General features: G+C 37.3%; 1 protein-coding gene across 1 annotated transcript; it reads right to left on the bottom strand.

The window, feature by feature from the left end:
- Nucleotides 1-20,755: 20,755 nt before the first annotated feature.
- Nucleotides 20,756-23,889, bottom strand: LOC131873993 (receptor-like protein 36). Its single transcript, XM_059217190.1, has 2 exons — nucleotides 23,419-23,889; nucleotides 20,756-23,343 (listed from the first exon to the last, which is right to left on the bottom strand). The coding sequence occupies exons 1-2, from the start codon at nucleotides 23,861-23,863 to the stop codon at nucleotides 20,756-20,758; spliced, it is 3,033 nt and encodes a 1,010-aa protein (XP_059073173.1). The 5' UTR covers nucleotides 23,864-23,889.
- Nucleotides 23,890-26,844: the final 2,955 nt, after the last annotated feature.

The raw sequence follows: 26,844 nt of genomic DNA, 5'->3' as shown, positions 1-26,844 counted from the left end.
GCGCCCACAGAAGATGACAAGAGAATTGCCTACCAGCAAGGCTATTCAGCTGTGGCTGATCGGCTACGAGAATTGAGTGGGCATACACAACATTCGAGTGCATCCGTCACATAGGTAAATATGGTAAATGGAAGTTGTTTCAAATTGATGTTGAGTTCCAACATAAAGTGACTATATTTGTTTTAAATAAGCAAGCAATGATAACAATGTGCATGTCATTGTAATGCAGCCTGCTAATTGTGAAACACCACTTGCACATGAAGGTCCGGATGTGCATCCTAGTAGTTGAGATATTCATTTGCTATTCAAATTTATTTATTTATTTAGCTATTAATACAATTAAACATCTTAATTTGTAATTAGAGTAGTAATTAATGTAACCTTTCTTGTTAATATTTTAGAGCATGTAGTCAGTGGTGAGCAAGTAGAGCATGATCTGGGTACACAACCTCAAGAACATGATGTTCCCCACTCAAGTGAATAGGACCGTGGTGTTCAGCATGTTGAGGTTGAGGCTACACAAAATGATGTGGCCCCATCAGGTAAAGAGCACAACAATTATGTTCTCTAAATTAATGAAATACTTGTAACAATAATAAATTTTATTTTTTTTGAATTTAACCCATTTCTTTGTTATTACAAAGGACACCCCTTCGCTTCAGTGTCCTCGTCCTCAGTATAGGACTAGGCATACATTGAGATCATGAGCATTTGGTGGAACATCTGCAGAGGGGGGAAATGATGAAGACAGTGATGTTCCACTTAGTATTTTCATAGCTTCAAACAAAAAACAAAGAAAGAAATGATTGTAATCTAACTTATTTGATAATGACTTATTTTTATGTGTTAGTGAATGTAATTATGTGCTAATTAATAGTTATGGATGATATGTGTTAATTAATATTGATGAATGTTGCGTGTTAATTAATGTTAATCAATGTTATGTGATATTAATGAATGAATGCTATATTTTATTAATGGTAGAAAGAATTAATGAATGAATGTTATAAGATGTTAACGGGGAATTTAGAGTGATGTTAGGGGGGGGGGAGGGGCCAAATGAGCTTCCACCTTCACATGGTTGGCCCTGTTAAGTAGAGAATATTAAACTATTCTCGAATCCAAGTGAAGCTCAACAAGGTAACACACTTTTCAATATCTCATTATGTTGCATAGTTAATCTTATTGAATAATGTATATTGAATCTTAATTGCAAGGTCTAGCAGAGCCAACATGAACAACAACACCACGAGTTGCTGGGTATAATGAACTCCCATATTGTCTTGTCTGTACACAAACAATATGAGTTGCTTCTAGTGTTGATATCCAAGGTGGGACTGCAAAAGTTATGAATATGCCTCATCCTTGTAAGTTTTTTTATTACAACTCCTAATTCTTAAGACTAAACTTTTTGTTCTTGATGTTTTTCACTAGTTGTCATAACCTCTGACTTTGATGCTTGTGCCTTAATAGAACTAGATGTTTCTTGTATGCATACTTGGTCAAGGACTGCATTATGATCCTATAGGGCTACAAACTAAGATTATTTATTGTATTGAGTTGCACATTTGACATGAATTGCCCTATGACTGCTATGCACATTTATGTATATACACTATTTCTAGTCTTTATATTGATATTAATTTTGAGGAAATATTACAAAACTCAGAGTATTCTCCATAAGACTAGAAAAAAGCTTAGATAAATTTCTGCGGCGTTTTCTTACAATTACTTGCGATCATTTTTTTAGGAGTTTTGGTATCCATTTATAATAATATGGATGCATACAAGCTTTGGACCCTTCAAAAGAAAGTTTGTTACAAACAACCGGTCATTTTCAAGAAGTGGTTATAAGTCCTTTTCAGCATCTGTGGCTTCCTCTGCTTGTTGCAACCTCCTGTAACTGCTCCCGAGCATCTTCTTTCTATCCCATATACTTATCTTTCCACTCCTGATACACATCATCACTAGGCCAAGTAAAACTAGTAATCTTCTGTTTCATATCTTCTAGCTACTTCCAAGTGACTCGTACATGCCCAATCTCTATTTCTATGAAACCATAATGAGATTTCACTTTTTCAATTTCCTCAATTGTTTGGACAAATAAGGATTTGTTATCAGTACTAATAATCTGATTGATCCTTAGGGACAAATTGTGGTACACCTCCTTTAACCAAGTGTTCTCTTCCTTTAGCTGGACAAGACCAATGAAACCTGCTGGAAACATTTCAAATTTATGATTTGAATATTCTTTCCTATAAAGTTGGGATTTTCTTTTTATACCTGCTCCTTCCACTGAAAGAATATTCATCTCTTTTATAAACTCACATGTGGACCTTAGATTGTCATTCTCTTCTGCATCTGCATGGGAAGAACACATGAGCTCTAACTCTTTACCTCTAGGCACCCACTTATTCAGGATTGGTTCCAAAGTGGCTTCTTCTTCTCTCGATTTGATCAAAATCTCAAGAATCCTCATATTTGTTTGCATACAATGTCTCAGCTTGTTTCAATTTTTCCAACTCATGTTGGACATTTTCAGGTAATTGGGAACTAGAAGGCATAGGAGAAGGGGGATATTCAATGATGGGACTAGTAGGAGGGGGTCTTTCTAGAGAGGAGGCTATCATGAGTGTAGAAGATTCACCGGGATGATATTGACTTGCCAGTTGACTTTGGAGTCTAGCAATTATGATGTCTCGGTTGGCTATTCCTTCTTTAGCATCATTGTAAGCTTTTAAAATAGTCTCCAACTTCAATTAGAGATTAGCCTTTTCTTGTGCCTCTTTCACTGCCACCACAACACTGAATTTTCAGTCTCTAGGATTGTGCTTGCAGCTTCCACTACCCCTGTGTCTTGGACTCTTTTAACTATCATGCCTCCTAAGAGGCTAAAATCTGATGCATCCTTCTTTAAAGACCACATGACAAGAGCAACATTATCTTTGCTGAATGTCACTCCTTCCATAGGCTTTGTTTCTTTCCTCACTGCATCAAGCACTAAGGCATCAACTATATCCCATTCAGGGAGAATCAACACACCAGCCTTTGCTACCATTTCTCTTCCTTTCTCAAGGGTGATTGCTTTGAACTCCTCCATCATTTCTTGCTTAACCTCTTCTTCTACCTGAGTTGTATTTTTAAGAGGCTATTCACATCTAGTCTTGAATTGATCAATATTTTGCTTCCATAGAAACTGTATAAAAGCTCCTGATGTGACAAAATTACTGTCAGCTAGGAATTCTTCACTAGCTTGCTTAATAGTAAGGTCCATTTCTTGGCCCTTTAACTCACCATTAGTCAAATCCATTTCAGCATTAGGTGGCTCTTTAGGCATCCCCTCTTGGGTCTCCTCATAGGTATAGGCAATCTCACCGAGACTCCCTAACTACAATAATTGTTCAGCCACAGCTTGTTCATCTCCAATGTGGATAGGAGACTGAGGTGGAGAATATTGAGGCTCATCAATTTCAATTTCCTTTCCCACTCTCTACTTCTTAGGGGAATCCTGGATGTCAATGACATCTTCAATTTTCCTCTTCCCTTTTGAAGTGGAAGGCTCACCCGTCACTGGCATTATCATAGTGTACTTTAAACTTTTGTACATTATATAGTCACCACATGGGATATCTCTAGCAAAGGTAGGCTTAGCCAATACCATCTTAGCCTTATCAGGCTCATTTTGCATTATGGCCTCCCTCTTTTCTTTTAAGGTCTGCATGAGATCTTCAAAATAAAGAATCAGGAATTTTATTTTCTCCTCAAATGGATTGAAGCTAGAAAAGGGGTCATAGCCAGTGTCAAATTGATGGATAAAATCAAGGGCTTTCTTATATACCACCCACTTCTCCTTCCTCAGTTCTTGCTCATCTAAGCTGAATTCATTTCTAATCAGATCTTCTAGGAACTGAAATTGATGTGGCCTACCTTTGCACACTGCTGTTTTTCTGAACATGCCATTGAAAAAATCCTCAGGGTCTGCACATCTTGACACTATAGTAGACAACCTATATGGCTTAAAAAATTCTTCAAAAAATCTCCATCCACCCTTAGTGATCACAAAATGGTGAGCCATGGTAATAGTTGGGAAAATAGTCCCTTTACCTCTATTGGTTAGCTTTGCTTCTTGTAGTCCCCCAATTTGTCTCAGGACTTCTGTAATCCCTATCTTCAATGGGACCTGATAGGGTAGTAAAAAGGGGGTGCCTCTAAATCCAAACACTCTAAAAATAGTAGACACAAGGTACAAATATATGTCTCCCCAATTGTGAACAATCTTGATATCCTCTGCAAACTCCTTTGGTCTAAGAAAATCCAAAAGAGCCTTAGGAATTCTAGGGTTTTCTCTACATAGAAGAATCCTAATTTTAGATGCAAAGCATCTATCAAACTTTAAATAACTTGCATCTTCTCTATCCCAAGATAGAACAATACTCCACAATTGCACTGACATCTCCTCTTTATCCTTGACCTTAATTAGGTCCATCTCCTTTCCAAAATAATCAGCCCCTTTGAACATAAACATATGCATTAACATGGAGTACCATCCAAATGGCCTATCCACCTTACCATTTTTGATTCCTACTAGCCCTTTATGGATTGCATCAGCAAGGTATGAGGCATAATCAAATGTTATTGCTAGGGAGGGGTTTAGAATTTGTGCAATCATTAATGGTTTGGCATATTCTTTTCAGCATCCTCTCCAAAAATCTGGCATAATGCCCAATACATACCCTTAGCTCTCAGAGTGAATAGGTTGAGAGAGAATGGTTCCATTGTGCTGGGGCCTACAACTGTTAACCCCCTATCTTTACAACAAATTGTTTCAATGGGCCACTTCTAAGATGATCCCTTTGTGTGTTGTAAACCTGGGCTAACAACTCAAAGTCAATAGGTTCTAACAAATTGGAGGACTCACTGAGTTTAAACACTTTCCTGAATTCATCTTCATTTATCTCAATCAAGATTGATCCCTTTATGTTCCTGATGCATCTTGCCATGGAGTCATAATTCTGTGCGATCAGGGCTAACAGATCTACATCCATAAAAACACCTGGGACCACAAGCTTTCCTACATCCTGCTCCCATATGCCATTCAAAGGAGCTGGGGAATTCCTCTGCCCAAAATCGACTTTGAAGAGTCCTAAGCCTGACAATCCTATTTTAGGGTCCCTCAACCAATTACCCTTATCATAAAGGCCATCTCCAATTTTTAGATGAGGGTTCTTAGGTACTAGCTCTTTGGCCTTAGCCCCAGCATTGGTGGACATGGTTAATTGCTCTAAAAAATCATCATAGATATTTCAGTCCTCGTAATTCACTTTCCCTGTAAATTATCTTCTGGGTGCCATTCTAGTCAAACAATTATACCACTAGAAGCTAGCACAGACCTCTAATGAAGTAATTCACATAGCAGTATTTGAGAACAAACCAAGAGTTATCAAGAAAAGCACAAGAAACTTGATTATTCGCCTGAAGAAAATTGCTTTGCAACAAACATTGATGAAACAATACTTAGCAATCAAGTTGATGTGGATTGAAAAGGGCAAGTTGGCATTTAAGTTTTTAGAAATTAACTCCGCATGCTTCAGCTTTCTTTTCAAAATTAAATTCGCCAAATTGAATTCAAAACTGGCTCCGACAGGTCATAATTTCTCTAAGTCTTTCGTCTGTTTTTCTTTTTCGCTACTTCGCAGAACATAAAACCCGTGCTCTTTTCTTTCGCAAAACAATGCTAGCCGTTGGATCTTGAGAACTTACATCACCTTTATCTCCATTTAATCTCTTTGCTTTAGTGTCGGGCCCTACCTCCTTTTCGCCACTTCGCGGAGTTTAACAGTCATGCACTTTTCCTTCGCGAGGCCGCGCCAAGCATTAGATCAAACTCAAATCACCCAGCCTTTAACTCCAACCGGGACCGTCAATCCTTTTAACTAACTGTGCCTCATCTTGATGGCTAACAATTTTTGCCATTTTGCTGAGGTTAAGCTACGGGCATCTTCAGGTCACGAAACAACAAGAAGCATTGGATCAATCTTGAGATGAATGCCTTTTAAGTGGGCCCTTTATCCAGGAATTACTTACCGCACTTGTTATCTAGTTAATAAATGCCACATGGCAGTCGACCATTAGCCCTAGAAACTCCTTTTGGTTCCACCCTTAATCCGCCACGTGTTCCCTTTTACTATTACCACACAACTGTCGATTACACCTAGGTAGGCCCTCAACCACTTTTTTAAACCATGTGTCACGTCACTCCTTCGTGTGATTTCCACTCGTCTTTTGCGACTTCATGAACATTATTCTTCATTTGGCTTGCAGCCACGGAACCACGAGAACTGTTAGATCAAAACAGACCTGATCTAATTTTAACTTCATGTCATGCCTGTCCCTTGGGCCCATCGGAATTTTCGCTACTTTGCTATGACTAACTTGCTAGAATCTTATCTTTGTGAATTGACACAAGCTGTTAGATCTCAAGAACTTGCTCATTGTTTACTCTTTTTATGACAACCTTGCCCAGACCCATTGCATACTGCCAATTGAGTGCTTTGTCACCGCCATGTCATCACCAACTGGGGTTACCACATTTACTACCACTCTTAGCGGGACCCTCCACCTTTTCGCTATTTCACTGAAGGTATAGCTCATGCATCTCCCGGCCACGAAACAACAAGAAGCCATTGATCTTTTTCCAAGCTCTACAAAAAGCGGCAGCTATTATGCCACGTCACTCCTCCATGTGATTTCCAACTATCTTTTGCAACTTCGTGAACATTATTCTTCATTTATCTTGCAGCCACAAAACCACAAGAACCGTTAGATCAAAACAGACCTGATCTGCTTTTAACTTCATTCCATGCTTGTCCCTTGGGCCCATTGGCCTTTTCGCTACTTTGCAATGACTAACTTCCTAGCATCTTATCTTCACGAATTCATGCGAGCCGTTAGATCTCAAGAACTTGCTCATTGTTTACTCTTTTTATGACAACCTTGCCCGGACCCACTGCATACCACCAACTGAGTGCCTTGTCACCACCATGTCATCGCCAACTAGGATTACCACATTTACTACCACTGTTAGCGGGACCCTCCACCTTTTTGCTATTTTGCTGAAGGTATAGCTCATGCATCCCTCGGCCACGAAATAATGAGAAGATATTGATCTTTTTCCAACCTGATCATTCTTTAACCAAAGAAGACTACTTATCTCTAGGACCCGCCAAACCCTTTCACCACTTTGTGAAGGTTAAAACACATTCAGCTTGATCTCACGAAACCACGTTGTTCGTCCAATCAGATGAAACTTGATTGGTGTTTAGCTTTGGTCCAAACCTACTCTTTTATATTTATTTTTTTTATAAAAATGATCATCGTCGGAATTATGATGAATACCAAGCTTTCGACCGACGACTTCTTTGACCGTCGGTAGAGTCCATTGGATTGTCAAATTTTTGACGGGCATGGCATCGTCGACCAATCCAACGCTGAGTTTTTGATGGTGGATTTTGTCAATACTCCGATGAAAATTCATCAAAAATCTGACAAACGACCATCGGAAATCAGCTCCGAATGTACTAGTGACACATCTAGAACCTCCAAGTGATTTCTTTCACAAATAGAATGTGGAAAGACACCACTTATATTATTATTTGCAAGTGACAAATAATTGAGCTGGCTCTAGCCATATTCATCAATGTTTTCTGAAATGATGCCATCAAATTGATTCTCAAATATGTCCAAGAATTCTACATCAGGATGAGGAACTAAAACATTCCCTTGTAACTTGTTTCTATGTAAGTCAACATATTGAGCACTCAACTTACTGAACTTTGATGACAAAATCCTTCCTCCAAATTGATTGCACAAGAGATTGAGAGTGTTGAATGATGTAAGGCCCCACAACCAATCAGGAACATTTCCACCAAGAGAATTGTTGGACAAGTCAAGTTGCTCTATGCTGTATTGAGTGGATAGGAAAGATGGGAAATCACCATCCATATTACAAGAACTCAAATACAAAGATTGAAGCTAAAATTTTGGAATCTAAAAGTCTTCAACTTTCACTCTCAAGAAATTATCAGAAAGAGTCAAGTAATGAATCTTTGTGAAATTTTCTAGTTGAGAGAGTAAGAATGTGCCACTTAAAGAATTATTTGAAACTGTAAAGCAGAAAATCGCGATCGAACCCTAGTTGTTCTCCCCTCTTCCAACTCCGAGGAGAGAGAAGGGAGGTTCGCTAGGATTCGATGGTTTTCACTTAGGGGAGAGACTTTACATTCAAAAGAGGGATTGAAACCCACAAGATCCAATCCCCACACAATGCAAGATTGGATGCTAAGTGTGTTTCAAGGGTCAAGACAGCAAGGCTACCCTCTTTTATAAAGAATATTGATAAAGGAATTAAGCTAAGCATGCATAGAAAGTGACAAAGATTCGCTTATAAACTGAGTTAGGGATATAGTATGAAGCTGCGGACCTGGAATTAGCAGTAAAATGTCGATACGGCGCTGTCCTACAAATTTGAGCAAAAGTTGTCGAGACGATGGCGCCCGGCGCCACGGTCCTCCGAAAAATCCGCGAAAAGAAGGGGGATCTGTTTGTCTCTGCACAAGGATTCCAGATCTTCAATTTCAGCCGCGTACCTGCAACCTACACACAGAAAAGCGAAGACGATTGGGGGGTTAGGGATTAGGGGTTTGCCTTTAGGTCAAACCCCGGTTTTGGAATTAACCAAGAAATGAGCAAGAGCTGTAAATGTAAATGACTGTAAAACAAGTACTAATACCTTGTTCTAAGGATGTTTGTATCCTTATGTGCAAAGGTTTAGATGTTGTATATTGTATGTTGTATGTAGCATGTAGTATGTGATCTCCTCTTCAATGGTTGAATCCTTGTCTTGAATGCAACACTTAGCCTTGAATGGAGACTTGAAATGATCAATTGCTTGAAGGAATGCTTGAATGCTTGAATGCTTGAGTATAATTTCCACGCCTTTTCCATCATATCCCAAATGAAAGAGGAAAATGTAGTTTATATACTTGTCATTTAGGGCTGATAGACTGATTTTCCCGACCTTAGGCCGACCAGGAAAGTTAATTTCCAATTTGCAAACAAAAAGACCTGCAATCTCCTTAGGAGACCGGGCCCAAAATAGGACCCAGGGACCAGGGCACTGGGCGCCATGGTCCTGGGGACCAGGGCGCTAGGCGCCCTGGTCCTGAGGGACCAGGGTGCTGGGCGCTCTGGTCCCACCTCCCGGGACAGCAGGGTGCAAGGAGATTCAGGCCAGGGTGCTTGAAAAATGCAGTTTTCAGTTTCGTGAGCAAGTTTCGGGGTCTCCATTCAGGTTGCGTTTTGCGTCGCCATCATAAGACCGAAATGCAGTCGAAATTGCAAGTGTCGCAATTTCAGGATGCTACATTTAGCCCCCACTTTAGCGGGAGTATGTATGCTCATACTTTCAGTAAAGTACAAGGAAACAATATTGAAAGACTTTCACCACGTCAAGGAGGCAAGACACACCAAGCCCCCAGTGGACTAAGGATCTTACGACTTCGATTGACAAAGTAAAAGGGAAGATCACGAGGAAGAATCATGACTGTCAGTAGTAAGCTTCCCTCACTATGAGTCATGCAAGAAAGATATCAAAAATTTTCAAGGCAAGGCTAAATTTACCAAGAAATTTTCAATTATCTTGAAAAGATATGAACGGGATGTATGCCCCCTATGTTAAAGCGATCGCACACGCCTCACCGGGGGTGATTGTTTTAACGTAGTGATACATATAAGAATGAGAAAGGAAAGGAGCACGTCATCGCAAGGATTTAGCCCCCAAGTGTGAGATAAACCCAAGGATAATAGACACAAAACACAAAGCACGAGGTGACTTCGCTTTCCTCGGGGTCAGTATGCTGTATGATAATTCATGTATATATATCATATGTATGTATGCATAATTATTCCCCAATCAAGGAAGGTCACCTAGAAGAAGGGAACACATGTGTCTTTTGAGTCAACATGAGAGAGATCGAGAGATCTCAATACTTTGCATCGTCCTCAAGTAGACAACACTAAGGACAACAAATAGAAGAATGAGAATAACATATAGAAGAAGTAACGAAAGAGAGGAGGAGAGAATCTGCTATGCTAATGAAACTAGTCTAGCACGTCATCTACCCCCCGATCTTGCTGATCAATGTTTCGAGAAGGCAGGGAACACGTTAGAGGAGGAACATCCAACACAGCAGATGGAGCTATCACAAGATCCAAACACGGGCTATGTTCATGTTCCGAGCCACATTGTTCTTGTCTAGGAGCTAGGATAAGTGCTTTAGAAAATTCATTAGATAAATGGTTATCAACATCAACAAGTTCATATTCACTATCAGAAGCAAGAGGAGTAACATTTTCATCATGAATAACATTTTCATCCATATCATCATCAAGATTTATAAAAATAGGATCTTTAACTCGCACCGGATCAAGACCATCATGCATCTTATGTTTAGGAGATTTAGGCTCAATGTCCGGCTGCGGAGAAAATGGAATAATTCTTGTTGAAGGTGCTTTTGGAGATTGCAAAGTTTGAGCTCTAAGAGGACGCTTTCACCGGCGTTCACGTGCAGAACGATTTCGTCTAGTCTTAGTAGGAAGTGGAGAAGATTGAGGAGGAGGAATGTTCTCATCCTTAGCACTTGGGTGTTTAGGTTGTGGTCTCTTAGGCTGGATAATAGGAGAAGAAGAAGGTCTCTTCTCTCTATAAAAAGAAGGAGGAGGAACTGCTCCATATAAAGGAGGAATTTTTGGTTTAGGGAGAAGACCAAGTCCATCATGACGAGGAGGGATAGGTCTACTTTTAGGAGGTTTATTAGGCATAGACATAGTCACATCCATAGGGATGGGTTGGGAATCTTCTTGAGGAAAGACATTAGTTTTATCTTTCAAAGGAAGAACTTCCTTCTCAAGAATGATAGGAATGTCAAGTTTAGGTGTTCTAGGTTCACTTAGAGATAGGATCATATCTGTTTTCCACTTTTGATAAGATTTGAAAAGATGATTACTTCGCAGAGGAAGAGATTGGAATTGTTTAGGCCAAAAGTAATCAATAGGAACGCTAGAAGTTCTTTCAGCTGGTTTAAAGAGACTATGATTGACAGTAACAACTTCACCATTATGGGGAAATTTCAAACACTTATGAATAGGAGAAGCAATAGCTTTCATGGAAGATAGCCAAGGATAACCAAGCTTCACACGAAATTGTTCGGAAGATGGAATAATAGCAAAGTTCACATCAAGAGATTTGTTATGGACTTCAATAGGCAATGTAATAGAACCAATTGTAGGAGAAGAAAATGCATCAAATAATTTCACAATCACATTTGTTTTGTCATATATCACTTGATTCAATTGCAAAGTAAAAAGGAATTCTTCAGTAATAACATTAATCATGCACGAAGGATCAATAAGCACTCCACAGCAAGGTGTATTCTTGACTTTTGCAACTATGTATAAAGGACCATCAGGTGCCCTAATGGTTTCACTGGAATCAAATGTGATGGAAGGTTCTTTAGGGATTTCTTGCTGCTCTACAAAGTTAATCACATTCGGCGTCATAGACACAAGACCATCAGATGAGAGAGAGGAATCATTAGCCTCAATTGCATTAGAGGTATGAGAAGGCAATGGATCAGTGAAAATCTGAAGATTTTGGTTAGGAGGAGCTACAGATGTATTGCCTTTATCATTCACTCCAGAAACAGAGATAGTATTGTTATCAATCAAATCTTGAATTTTACCCTTCAAAGAAAAACATTTTTCAGTATCATGCCCAGGCTGACGATGAAATTGACAAAAAGATTTGTTATCAAAATAAGGTGAAGTAATCTTTGCAGGATCAATTTGCCTTATAGGAGGAAGAGTAAGCACATTTTGTTCCAATAACTTATTCATAATACTATGCAATGATTCATTCAAAGGAGTATACTTTCTTTCTTTCTTGAAAAATTTAGAAATAGGAGGCACACCTGATGCTGCATTCACATTGTTGTTGATGATGTTTTCATTGAATTTGATGGAATCCCTGTTCGGTTTAAACTTCCCAAATGGTTGTTGACTGCTATCACCCTTATCACTCGGAGCCATAGGATGTGATTGTTCCATTTGACTCACAGTCAGTTGATAATTGTGAAGAGTGGCACACAACTGTTAGAAAGAAGTAAACTCAGAAAACAGAAGTTTGTCTCGAATATCTTTTTGTAAATTAGAAATAAAGATTCTTTGAATATCATTGTCAGGCACTGGAAAAGAAATTTGAGCATACAAATGCTTATATCTACCAATGAAATCAGTCACTTTTTCTTTAACATCTTGTTTACAATGCATTAAATCAATCAAAGTAACTTTAGGACTTATATTGTTTTGAAATTGTTGAATGAAAGCATTTGCAAGTTGTTCGAAAGAAGTAATAGAATAGGAAGGCAACGAGCAATACCATTGTAGGGCTTTGTCTCTTAATGTTCTAGTGAACAGTTTTGCAAGCAACCTTTGGTCATAAGCAAAATCAGTACAAATTGTTTGAAAAGTCTTAACATGTGTTAGAGGATCTCCTTTACCATTATAAAGTTCCAAATGCGAGATTTCAACATGTTTAGGAGGGATAGCTCGAACAATGTCAAGAGAAAGTGGGCTCGCAACATCAAATGTGGGCACACTAAACTTAGATTGATTCATAGAGGCAATTTGTTGCTGTAAAGAAGAGACAGTTTGTGCAAGATTGTTAATGGTCGCTTCAGTCGAAGAATTCATATTGGATGTGTTAGATTGAGATGGAGATGTTATGTTATTGAAAGAAGGTAGAGAGTAAGGTGGTGGGACTCTATGATAATTAGTCATAGGAGATGATTGGGCAGGAGGAACACTACAAGGAGGAATGGAATGGTTAAATGAATTGCCCCCTTGCGTCATGTTCATTTGTGAAGATGTAATAGGAACACTCATTGAAGGAATGAACGAAGAAGTCGGATTGAATGAAGGAAGAGGGTTAATTGAAGAAGAAGGGTTTCCCCCATGACTGGTGATCATAGGAGGAATGTCTTGTGTAGAAGTAGTCATTATGTTTGATGTAAAAGTAGGTATGCTAGCAATAGAAGTCATCAAAGGAATAGAATGATTGACTTGAGTAGGAGGTTGTGTATAACCTAATGTTTCGGCACAACTTTTCATTAGCATCACATTCGAATCCACAATGTGTGCAATACCACGCAAAATATCAATTCCATTCTTATCACTTTGAAGCATACGTTTTAGACCCTCAATTAAAGGAAGAGCTTGACTATCAGGGTATTCTTGAGACATCCATTGTCGAAAATCGTCAAATTGGTTATCCAATTTTGAAAGTTGTTCTACAGAAACCTTATGGAGAGCTTCTTCATCATTAGGAGGATTAGAGGAATTACCCATGTCCTCGTTAAAAAGGCTATTCAAATTAGGTTCCATCTCCTCAGTAGTTAAACCTTGGAAAGACTTAATTCTACGGCTTCACCTAACGGGAATAGTGTAAGTAGGGCTTATTGTTGTAAAACTCATGCACTAGAGAGAGAGAGAGAAAGTTTTGAATTTTAGAGGTAGCAATTTTCAGTAAGATCAGCCAAACTTCTGGATTTAAGCTGTTAAATGCAATCACGACAGTCTCCCGAAATTTCAGAAAAAATGTCCGGGACCATGGCGCTCGGAGTGCAACACGGTCCTTGCAACTTTTTTCAAAATTTGCAGGGATGAAAGGTATGATGATTTTAGAGCTAATCTGAAAAAATTGAGTGATTTTACAATCTGTAGATAGGCCAAATTAAAGTTGCAATCTCAAAATTGAACCCTACCAAGATTGTCGAAAAAATGCAAAAAATTTGAATTTTGAAAAAGAGAGGGAAACTGAAATTTTGAATTTTATGATTTTAGAGGGAATGTCAAGAGCAATGTAAATTTTGAAATTTGAAAATTGACTCAATTTCACACAAAATTCAATTTTGAAAGCGGAAATCAAAGTTGTTGTAATTAAGCACTTAATTTCAAAAGTCACAAATTGCAAGAATTTGAATAAAGCACTGAAATTTTTAATGAATGATAACACACTTTTCAGATTTAGGACAGTAAGAACACAATTTTGACACAAAATTTCAATTTCAATGATTTTTGAATGTTTAAAAGCCTTAATCCAAGCAATCACAAGACCAACTTTGACTGTAATTTTGAAGGTGTTATAATTGATAAAATCAACCCAAATTCTGAATTTTAGCAGAAAAACACAGTAAGATCTCGCTCCTGAAATTTCAGAAAAAATGTCGGGGACGATGGCGCTCGGCGCCATGGTCTTCGCAACTTTTTTCCAAATTTTCAGGGATGAAAGATGTTGTGATTTTATTGCGGAATCCAAAGTTACAGCTGATTTGGAGATGTTTTGATCAGTGAAATTGTCGGACAAAGGTTGAATCAAGAGGGTTTCAAAAATTAGGGTTTTGACACTTAACCACTTAATTTTCAAAATTAAAGCATAAATATGAATTGATAATTTGTAATAGAAGGGCAAATCTGAAACAGACATTAACATTTAGACATTTCGCAAGTTCAATTACTAAAAAGAAATTTTAGGGTTTTAATGCAATCACCTCTAAAATTTTGCAAAAGATCAAACATGGAAATGTAATCAATTTTTTCAGATCTAAGCATGAAAAATCAGAAAGGATGTTCACGTCGGGTTCACCAAAATGTAAAGCGGAAAATCGTGATCGAACCCTAGTTGTTCTCCCCTCTTCCAACTCCGAGGAGAGAGAAGGGAGGTTCACTAGGATTCGATGGTTTTCACTTAGGGGAGAGACTTTACATTCAAAAGAGGGGTTGAAACCCACAAGATCCAATCCCCACACAATGCAAGATTGGATGCTAAGTGTGTTTCAAGGGTCAAGACAGCAAGGCTACCCTCTTTTGTAAAGAATATTGATAAAGGAATTAAGCTAAGCATGCATAGAAAGTGACAAAGATTCGCTTATAAACTGAGTTAGGGATATAGTATGAAGCTGTGGACCTGGAATTAGCAGTAAAATGTCGATACGGCGCTGTCTTGCAAATTTGAGCAAAAGTTGTCAGGACGATGGCGCCCGGTGCCACGGTCCTCCGAAAAATCTGCGAAACGAAGGGGGATCTATTCGTCTCTGCACAAGGATTCCAGATCTTCAATTTCAGCCGCGTACCTGCAACCTACACACAGAAAAGCAAAGACGATTGGGGGGTTAGGGATTAGGGGTTTGCCTTTAGGTCAAACCCCGGTTTTGGAATTAACCAAGAAATGAGCAAGAGCTGTAAATGTAAATGACTGTAAAACAAGTACTAATACCTTGTTCTAAGGATGTTTGTATCCTTATGTGCAAAGGTTTAGATGTTGTATATTGTATGTTGTATGTAGCATGTAGTATGTGATCTCCTCTTCAATGGTTGAATCCTTGTCTTGAATGCAACACTTAGCCTTGAATGGAGACTTGAAATGATCAATTGCTTGAAGGAATGCTTGAATGCTTGAATGCTTGAGTATAATTTCCACGCCTTTTCCATCATATCCCAAATGAAAGAGGAAAATGTAGTTTATATACTTGTCATTTAGGGCTGATAGACTGATTTTCCCGACCTTAGGCCGACCAGGAAAGTTAATTTCCAATTTGCAAACAAAAAGACCCGCAATCTCCTTAGGAGACCGGGCCCAAAACAGGACCCAGGGACCAGGGCGCTGGGCGCCATGGTCCTGGGGACCAGGGTGCTAGGCACCCTGGTCCTGAGGGACCAGGGCGCTGGGTGCTCTGGTCCCACCTCCCGGGACAGCAGGGTGCAAGGAGATTCAGGCCAGGGTGCTTGAAAAATGCAGTTTTTAGTGTCGTGAGCAAGTTTCGGGGTCTCCATTCAAGTTGCGTGTTGCATCGCCATCGTGAAGACCGAAATGCAGTCGAAATTGCAAGTGTCGCAATTTTAGGACGCTACAGAAACATCAAGCTCGATCAAAGATGAGAGATTACCAAAAGTAGATGGAAAGCTTCCATTTAATTGGTTTGAACCAAGAGAAAGATATGAAAGCTTTGGTAGCCCACCTAAAGAGCTCCATGGAATGTTGCCTCTTGGTGAATTTATGGAAAGATCCAAATATTCAAGTTGTGAGAGATTTCCCATAGAATCTGGAAGACTGCCTTCAATATTGTTATAAGAAAGATCTAAGGCAGTTAATGAGGACATATTTCCAAAAGAATTTGGAATCACTCCTCCCACATCTGAATTTACAATAGAAAGGCTACTGAGCTGGGAAGCATGTTGCACAATGGAAGAGAGATTGGCTTTGAGATCAGGGTTTCCAAATAACTTAAGGTTACTCACATGTGGAAGGCTTAAAATGGTAGAAGGGATGGAACTAGAGAGATTGTAATAAGAGAGGTAGAGGGAAACCAAAGATGTAAGGTTAGAAATTCAAATGGGAAATGGTTGTTGAGTGAAGTCACTACCAAAAAGCTCAAGATGGGAGAGTGAGGTGAGGTTTCTAAGAGGAGAGAGAGGTTTCTCAAACATGACAAGTGATGTGAGATTGGGGAGAGAAGGAACACTCTGTACCACATCTCTTGTCAGATTCACATATGCTAGTCCAAGGTGCTCCAACCCTTACAAATTTCATATCCATGAGCTCGACTGCCTCGTCTCCATAAAATTGAAGGAGATGTCCAGAAATGTCAAGTGAGACATGTTCCCAATCTCACTTGGTATACAACCAGTAAGTCCACAAGCTCTCAAGCTCAAATGCGTCAATATGTTGAGGCTTGAAAGGTGTGAATGGATGGAAAGAGGGGACAAATCAATCCCTCTAAGGTCGAGGTACTCCAAATGCTGTAGTTGGAATAAAGCAGGGAATATTTGGCTGCTTGAATTCCTCACTACTGTTGACAACTCCTAATAACCAGACTTTCCAAGATCCACACGAACCACGTGGCCAGTGAGGTTGTGGTAGGTGATTCCCTTCCAAGAGCAATAATATAACCCCTTCCACTATTCCAAGTGATGATATGGATCGAGTAGGTGTTGTTTGAAGAGGTTGATGGTAGATAATTCGTGAGGAGGGAATCCTCCCCATAAGGAGGAGCAAGGAGAGGCGAGCAGGAAAAAGAGCACCAAAAACATTGGTTTGGCCATTTTGAGGGAGGGTTTGAAAATATGAAGCTAGATGTGTAGCTCATAGTTAGAAGGAAACATTTACTCTTAATGCTAGATATACTAATATTAGAATCTCTATAGCTAATGTTGTAGGCTGGAAGTTAGATATAAAGACTATTTTCTTAATGTTGCCTATATTGAATAAATAGAAGGTTAGGAGAATCAAGATAGAGAATCTCATGTGTGCAGATTAAAGAAAAGCTCTTTATGGCCTCAAGCAAACTTCTTGAGCTTGGTATGAGAATATTGTCAAGTATTTGATTAGTTTAGGATCTTGCAAGAATGATGCTAATTCTAATCTTCACTTTAAAAGTATTCAATAGTGAACTACTAATTCTATTTCTTATATATATGTGAATGATTTATTTCTAATTGTTGGAAAGAATTAGCCACTGAATTTGGAATCAAGGATCTAGGCCTAATGCATTACTGTCTAGGACTAGAAGTATGGCAAAGATCTTATCCTTAGTCAAGAAAATATTTCATTGATATGATGGATTGTAAATCTATGTCTACTCCTACGGAAACTAACTTAAAGAAGTTGAGTATTTCTACAGCTAATTCTGATTTTGTAGATCCTTTAGAGTACAGGCAGTTGATTGGATCCTTGATGTATCTAGTTAACACTAGACCAAATATTTGCTATGCAGTGGGTGCACTTAGCCAAATTCATGAACCAACTAAAGCATGTTCACTTGGTGGCAGCCAAGCACATCCTGAGATACTGGTGTAGAACAATTGGCTATGGGAAGAAGTATCCAATCAACACAGTGATCAATTTGGAAGGCTACTCTGATTCTGATTGGGCTGGAAGTATTATTGACAAGAAAAGCACTTCAAGAATTTGTTTCAGCTTGGGTTCTGCTATGATCTCTTGGGCGAGTAGGAAACAGTCCTCAGTTGCATTGAGTACTGCAGAAGCTGAATACATTACTTCAAGAGTGGCAACTAGAGAAGCAGTTTGGCTTTGCAAACTTCTTGTTGGGTTGTTTGGACAACCTTGGGAATCCACTATTATTTATTGTGATAATCAAAGTTGTATTAAAAATATCTAATAATCCCGTGTTTCATAACAGGTCAAAACATGTGGAAATTTATTATCACTATGTTCATGATATGGCACAAAGAGGTGTCATCCAGCTAAAATATATCAGCACTATTGAACAGGTTTCAGATGTTCTCACCAAGCCTCTATCTTGAGTGAAGTTTGAGTACTTCAGAGAGAAGCTTGGAATCGTGGAGAACACAACATTGATTGAGAGGGAGTCTCAATCTCAGTGATGCAATTTAGACTGCATCTTCCACCCTCTACAGGCAATGAAAGGTGAAGTCACCCTCTGCGGGAAATGCAAGGTGATATTGTATTCTTCTCTGGGAGAAGGTTGTGTGTAAGACCTCTTCCACCCTCTGTGGGCAATGCAAGGTAACATTATATCCTTCTCTGGGAGAAGGCTGAGGTGTAAGACCTCTTCCACCCTCTGTGAGCAATGTGAGTTGGATCCACCCTCTGTGGGCAATGTAAGATGGAAATCATGAAATGAGTTCATGATATTTATGTGTTTTATTGCAGGTATACTCTATGAAGCTTATACATTCATTCTTGTGGGCAATGCAAAATGAAAGTCATGAATGGATCATGACAAGTGGCAGATATCCTCCCTAGCTAAGAGGGAGTGTTGAAATAGTAGCTAGCTTTGATACCTATCCATTGTATTTTAATGTTGTCAATAACAATTAAAATACACATGTATTATCTATTATGTAAATTGAATCTTTGGGCTGGACCCAATCATGTAGCATGGAGAAAATTAATTAATGTGGTGAAACTAAATTGTTGCTTTGGGCTAGACCCAAACATATGTAATATGGTGACAATAAATGGAAATAAATAAATTATCTAATGCAAGCCAACTTGAGGGTTGACGCCAAAGATGGATATAAATCTAACAAGCAAATGAAGTCATTCTGCATCAACACACTACGGATATAATATTCTCTGCTATATCAGCGAACTCTCCTTTACTTGTGTGAAATTACTCAAGGATATTAGGCGAAGTTGAAGGCTCTCCTTGTGCGAACTTGAAGGCTCTCCTTGTGTGATTCTACTCGAGCTTATCTCAGACATATGCTGCTAATCTCCTTTAGTCATCTGTTGATAAGGGTTGCATTCAAGTGGTCAAAGATCCTCATGTGAACTTGATAAGGACTCCTACTGTGTGCATCTGATGTTAGACATCTCTTGTTGATCCTCTTTTCTATTCGTTGTTGATTAAGGGCTGCAGTCTTCATTGATATATTGAACATCAATCTGAGATAAGTGTATAGCCTTGTAATTGCCTACATTTGAGATAATACATGTATTTTGAGGTTGGGTTTTTCACCTCCAAGAGGGAGGTTTTCCTAGGGTATTTGTGTCTTTTGTCTTGTGTTTTATTACTATTACTATTCATTCACAGTCTGATTATAATCTAATTGCTTTAATTAACATCTGATTGCCTAAAATTTAACAAACTGCAAACTTTTGTTGAAACATCGCACATTCCTACACCAATTCCAAAATTATTCACGCAGTCGTGGAACTGAGTTTGATAAAGAGTCTCTATAAACTCGTGCTTTTGAACAGAGATCTGCATTATCACAACTTCTCAATAAATGAGGAAAGATCAACTTGGCTTATTTACCTCAACAAATAATCACTTATTGAGTTGCAAACTAATTCTTCACATGCCTCAAAATGTAAATATCAACTAATATATTTTCCCCCTATTTATGAACTTTTTACCTATCTATTTTTGATATTAAATTTATTATAATTATTTACATTTATCTTTGTTTTATTTTACTTTTAAACAAAGAATGACTTATTTAAATAAAATTTATAAAATAAAATTTTTAATTAAAATATACTTGTAAAAATACACTTTAACTAAGAATAAATTTTTATAAAAATAAATGATAAAATAAATATGATAAATGTTATTTTAAAATAAATTTGAATTAATATGTAAAACAAAAACAATAACATATTTGCATATTCATAAATAACTATTACTCAAATACATATTAATCATATCATTAATGAATTAAATGCATTAAAATGATTTTTTTGAGAAAATTTGAATTTTTCACTTACTCTAGCCAATAAGATAAAAGAAAAATAGGAGAAACAAATTATTTAAAAAAAAAATGAGACTTCCACTATAAGTTTTTTGTTCAAAATTTTTAACTATTTTCTTTGATTGGTTGAACTAACCAAAAAATTAGATTGATGGATGCAATAGTATCCCACCTTGATAGGAAGTAATAAACAATTGAATTTAGTTCCAATATTTGTTTTAAGTCATCTTATATATTGATGTACTACTTTTAATCTAATATTTAAATTAATGTTTTCCACCAAAAATAATAAAATAAGAAAGTACACATACATCCACTACACAACCTTCATAGAGGAAATATTTTAGGTAAAAGAGAAGGGGAAGTGGAAGAGAGAGGGGTATTAATATTATTATTCAAAGATCTATTTTTGAATAGATTGATCAAGAATGACAATAATGCCATCCATAACTTTGAAACATCTTTTTCTACATTTTTTGTTGAAACATAATACTCCAATAACAATTGAAAACCCAAATCCAAAGCTCAATCCAATTCCCACCTCCCACCACACATGTTCCTTCCACTCATGCTCACTCACGTCTTCATCATAAATTTTATTTGAAGGAGGAGAAGGTGAACAATTTATGTTGATCTGAAGTCCACAAAGGTTTGCATTGTTTGAAAATGATCTCTCATCAAATGTTAACCATTGAGCTCCTTGTGGTATTCTACCTGAAAAATTATTACAAGATATGTTCAAGTAACTCAAAAATGTGAGAGATTGTAGTTCATTAGGGATATTTCCAATAAGATTGTTATCTGAAAGATCAAGTGACTCCAACTGCACAAGGTTCCCAAAAGAAGTAGGAATTTTTCCATGGAGCTGATTCATTGACAAATTAAGAATCCTTAGACCAATGAGGAATCCAATTTCTTGAGGAATATCACCTGAGAAGTTGTTGTTTGAGAGATCAAGACACCGAACCAATGCCAAAGATTTCACATATTCTAGAACTAGCCCTTTGTTGTTTATTTCAATTTTATCTATATAAGGCATTGAGCTTGAATTTGAGTATTGAAGGAGGACATCTGCACTTTGTGTTTGATTTGCCATTGCTCTCAAGTTTCTTAAGCTACTTGGAATAGCTCCAGATAGATTGTTGTTTGACAAAATCAAGACTTGAAGATTTTCTAATTTTGTCAACTCTAAGGGTATTCCACCTTTGAATTTATTAGATCTCAACACCAAAATTCGAAGGCCAATTAAATTCCCTATCCAATTTGGGATTGTTCCCTGTATGTTATTATATCCCAAATCTAGAATCTCTAAAGAAGTACAATTTTGAAGTGATGATGGAATTGTACCTTGTAGTTTGTTGCCTCCTAATTTCAACGCTTGAAGACAAACCATTCTTGTAATCTCACCTTCCAATTTATTATTTTCTAGATTTAATACTTCTAGTGTTGTTGAGCAATTCCCAAAACTTGCAAAAATATTACCTGTGAGCTTGTTATTTGACACATCTAGAACCTGCAAGTGATTTCCTTCACAAATAGAATGTGGAAAGACACCACTTATGTTATTATTTGCAAGTGACAAATAATTGAGCTGACTCTGGCCATATTCATCAATGTTTTCTGAAATGATGCCATCAAATTGATTCTCAGACATGTCCAAGATATCTACGTTAGGATGAGGAACTAAAACATTCCCTTGTAACTTATTTCTATGCAAGTCAACATATCGAGCACTCACCTTACTGAACTTTGATGACAAATGCTTTCCTCCAAACTGATTGCATGAGAGATTGAGAGTGCTGAATGATGTAAGGCCCCACAACCAATCAGGAATATTTCCACCAAGAGAATTGTTGGACAAGTCGAGTTGCACTATGTTGTATTGAGTGGATAGGAAAGATGGGAAATAACCATCCATATTACAAGAACTCAAATACAAAGCTTGAAGCTGAAATTTTGGGATCCAAAAGTCTTCAACTTTCACTCTCAAGAAATTATCAGAAAGACTCAAGTACCGAATCTTCGTGAAATTTTCTAGTTGAGAGAGTAAGAATGTACCACTCAAAGAATTGTTTGAGACATCAAGCCAGACCAAAGATGAGAGATTACCAAAAGTAGATGGCAAGCTTCCATTTAATTGGTTTGAACCAAGAAAAAGACATGAAAGCTTTGATAGCCCACCTAAAGAGCTCCATGGAATGTTGCCTCTTAGTGAATTTCTGGAAAGATCCAAATATTCAAGTTGTGAGAGATTTCCAATAAAATTTGGAAGATTGCCTTCAATATTGTTGCTACCGAGAAATAAGCTGGTCAATGAGAACATATTTCCCATAGAATCTGGAAGACTGCCTTCAATATTGTTACTAGAGAGATGTAACCTACTCAATGAGGACATATTCCCCATAGAATCTGGAAGTCTACCTTTAAGATTGTTATCATGAAGATATAAGGCAGTTAATGAGGACATATTTCCAATAGAATTTGGAATCATTCTTCCCACATCTGAATTTTGAATTGAAAGGCTACTGAGCTGGGAAGCATGTTGCACAATGGAAGAGAGGTTGACTTTGAGACCAGGGTTCCAATACAACTCAAGGTTCCCCAAGTGTGGAAGGCTTAAAACAGCAGAAGGCATGGAACTGGAGATACTGTACTCACCGAGGCAGAGGGAAACCAGAGATGTAAGGTTAGAAATCCAGATGGGAAATGGCTGCTGAGTGAAGTAAGTACCAACAAGCTCAAGATGGGAGAGTGAGGTGAGGTTTCCAAGAGGAGAGAGAGGTGTACCTGACGTCTCAGACATGACAAGTGATGTAAGATTGGGAAGAGAAGCAACACTCTCTACCACGTCTCTTGTCAGATTCACATCTGGTAGTCCAAGGTGCTCCAACCCTCGCAAATTTCGTATCCACGAGCTCGACTGCCTCGTCTCCAGCTCAGAATTGTAGGAGATGTCCAGAAATGTCAAGCAAGACATGTTCCCAATCTCACCTGGAATTGGGCCGCTAAGAGCATAATTATCAGATATGTCTAGAAATGTCAAGCGAGACATGTTCCCAATCTCACTTGGTATTCGGCCAGTAAGCCCACAATGATGCAAGCTCAAATGCGTCAATGTGCTGAGGCTCGGAAGGTGTGAAGGGATGGAAAGAGGGGACAAGTCAGTCCCAGTGAGGTCGAGGTACTCCAAATGCTGCAGTTGGAATAAAGCAGGGAATATTTGGCTGCTTGAATTCCTCACTACTGCTGAAAAAGAGAAATAACCAAAGGGGCTAAAATCCACACAAGTCACGTGGCCAGTGAGGCTGTGGCAGGTGATTCCCTTCCAAGAGCAGCAGTATAATCCCTTCCATGATGCCAGGGAGTCATATGGATCGAGCAGGTGTTGTTTGAAGAGGTTGAGGGCAGATAATTCGTGAGGAGGGCATCCTCCCCATAAGGAGGAGGAGCAGGAGCAAGGAGAGGCGAGCATGGCTAGGAAGAGGACCACCCAAAACATTGGTTTACCCATGTTGAGAGAGGGTATGAATATTAATGGTTACTTGCATTGCATGGAAATGGGTGAAATTAGATGAGTATTTATAAGAACCGTAAGTTTGGCTTCATACAATTTTCAGTCTTGAACGCGTGGAAGACGTGCAATTATAATTTTCAAAGTCTCGAGCGTGTGGAAGATGTGGTGGAAGTGTTGTATTTAAATGATAATTGTCAGAGTCTTTGCAGTCACGCCTCTTCTTCTCCGAGGAAACCGCTCTAATTTTGACGTTTTTGTTTGGAGAAATTACACGGATATTGGGGTAAGATTAGTGCATGAACATGAATTGTAGGCCCCTTTCTTAATCATTTTCTTAATTATTTTCAAAGTTTTGTTCGTATCCAACTTTCAAATCTGTGTGGAAAATTAAGATAATCACAACTATAGTACATGCAATTTTGTCAATGTTCTCGTTTTTATATTTTCATGTTTTCACATTGACTTGTGAATTTTGTATATTTATGATAATGTTTATTTTATTTTATATTTTTTAAAAACATTATAATTGTAATTATAAATTGACATAAGTTAGATTTGAGAATGAAATGAAGATTAAATTATAAAAGAATTGATAATAATTGATTTAGATTTTTAATAGTGTTTTTTGAAATTTTTCTTATTATTGATATAAATTTCTAACAACAATTCAATTTTTAACAATTCTTTCTTTTGAAATTATTGATTTAGATTTTTAACAACCTTTTGAAATATAGTTTAGAGCAAACTAGAATTTTCAAATCCACATTAATAGTTCTAATCGTTTTAAATGTAAGAAATAAAATACAAGTGCATGATTATTAATTGAGAATTTTCAAAGCCACATCAATAACTGTGTTGATTGATGGTTAGATATAATATATTTTACAATTACTATTTTAAAGTAGAAAATAAGAAAACTATAATTTAAGAAAGTTATAGTTTTATTAATTTAATATCTTTTAGCAAAATCACACATACAAATTTATAATGTCTATATTTTTAAAAGTTTAAAGTGTTTAAATTCATTAAAATAACTAATATCTACAAAATTTATTTTTTTTACATAAAGTTTCATATCAAATCATATTGATTGGTACTATTTGTTGCTACCTAGAATTATAGGTGAGACTATTGTTCTAACAAGGTTTTTGATTCTAAAAATCTTGAGATACTACTAGATTAGATACAATTCCCTCTTTTTATCTTGGATATTACTTGTCCATATGTGACATAAGTGTAATCTCTCTTACCACATTTATAATTGTAGTCACATAAATCTGTCCATCTAATTAAATGAATATTTACTATTTATTTGATTAATAAATCCACTAGCCAAGAGTTAATTAAATTAACATTTAATTAATTCATCTTCAATCATTCTCCTATTAATTAAATAAATTATTCAATTTATTTTAATTAATTCATTAAAACAAATTCACAATCAATTAAATGAATAAATTCTATTTATTTAATTAAATCCCCTTTCCTCTTTTAAATAAATAAATAAAACATTTATTTAAATCATTAAATCCCTTTCCCCTTTCCCCTTGCATTCTCCTACAAATGCAAGTTGCAACCACAAGTTGAAATAAATTAATTTTATTTTAATTTTAATCCTATTTTCTCTTACCCACCAAATCCACTTGCAATCCTAAATCCCCTTCTAGACCCTTCTAACCACTTTCTAATCATTCCTAATTAGCCTAATCCATCCCCAAAATATTGTCACATTCCTAAACAACTTGGAGTCACTTCTCAAAGACTCCAAAGTCTTTGAAAAGCATTTAAAGCTTTATGTGTTCAACAAGCTAACCTTTAAAGTCTTCCAAACCACTAATGGCTCTTACATGACCATTAATGGCTCTTACATAACCATTTATGGTTAAATCCACTTGCTCCCATGGGTAGAGACTTCACCTCTAACTCAACCCTCATTTAACCCATGGGTCTCTTCAAGCATTTATTGCTTTGACCATGGTTATCCTCACTAACTCTTGTACAAGAGTTTTCCATTGGATGAAGACATTATTTATTGGATAATGGATTTATTCTTTCAACTTAACATTAACCTTACCTCCCAAGTTAACCCTCAAGTCATGTCAAGCATTTAATGCTTATTCCCTCTCCTCTCAACCCATCTCTTGTTGACATTTGTCATCCTAGGATTGGATTGAAAGTCCTCACATGGATCTTAAGCCCTTCAATCCTGAACCTTGTTGAGATTGTTCAATCTCAACCCTCCATTGCTCCATTTTACCTATAAATAGAGCTCATTTCTTCACAATCTAGATCCTGAAAACTTGTATGCATCTAACTTATAGTGAAATTTAGAGAGCATTTATTATAAGAATTTACATTTACTCTTTTGGACTAAAATAAACACTAGATTAGATAATAATCTCATTTTTAGGTTGTTCACATTTGCATACTTTCACAATCATATCACAATCTTGAATCTCCATAAGACTTCCATAGCAGTGCACAGCTGAGAGCTACACTCATGTGGAACTTGGAGAGGAGAGGAACAAGGGAGGATCAACTATAAGCATCTTGGTTAGCATTTGGAGGAGCATAGTTTATCTATTCTATGTTTGTATGCTTTTTATTTCATGTTCAATATCTCTCTTGATATGCCTATTTAGAATAATATTTGGTTGCTAACACTAATGTTTTCTTCTTGTGTGTGTTGCCATAAAAAAAATTTTCTAATCCTTTTTGCAAAGCATCATTTGGTGAACCCAACGTGAATCCAAGAGCAACCATTTTGAAAACTACTAACTGTTTGAATGTTTTAATTGACATACAGGTTGTTCTCTTGTGCTTTTGTTATCACTTTAGCACCTTCACAAATTGATACTTTAGCGCTATTGTTCCCACTAATAGTGCTATTGTCCCCAAACTGGCGCTATCGTCCATCTTCTAGTGCTATTGACCCTAAAATAGCGCTATTGTTCCTAGTGTGAGCACTTTTGACTCGT

Source organism: Cryptomeria japonica, chromosome 3, assembly GCF_030272615.1.
Source record: "Cryptomeria japonica chromosome 3, Sugi_1.0, whole genome shotgun sequence".
NCBI lineage: Eukaryota > Viridiplantae > Streptophyta > Pinopsida > Cupressales > Cupressaceae > Cryptomeria > Cryptomeria japonica.
Note: the sequence above shows the minus strand (reverse complement) of the source record. Positions and strands in the feature narration are given on the sequence as shown.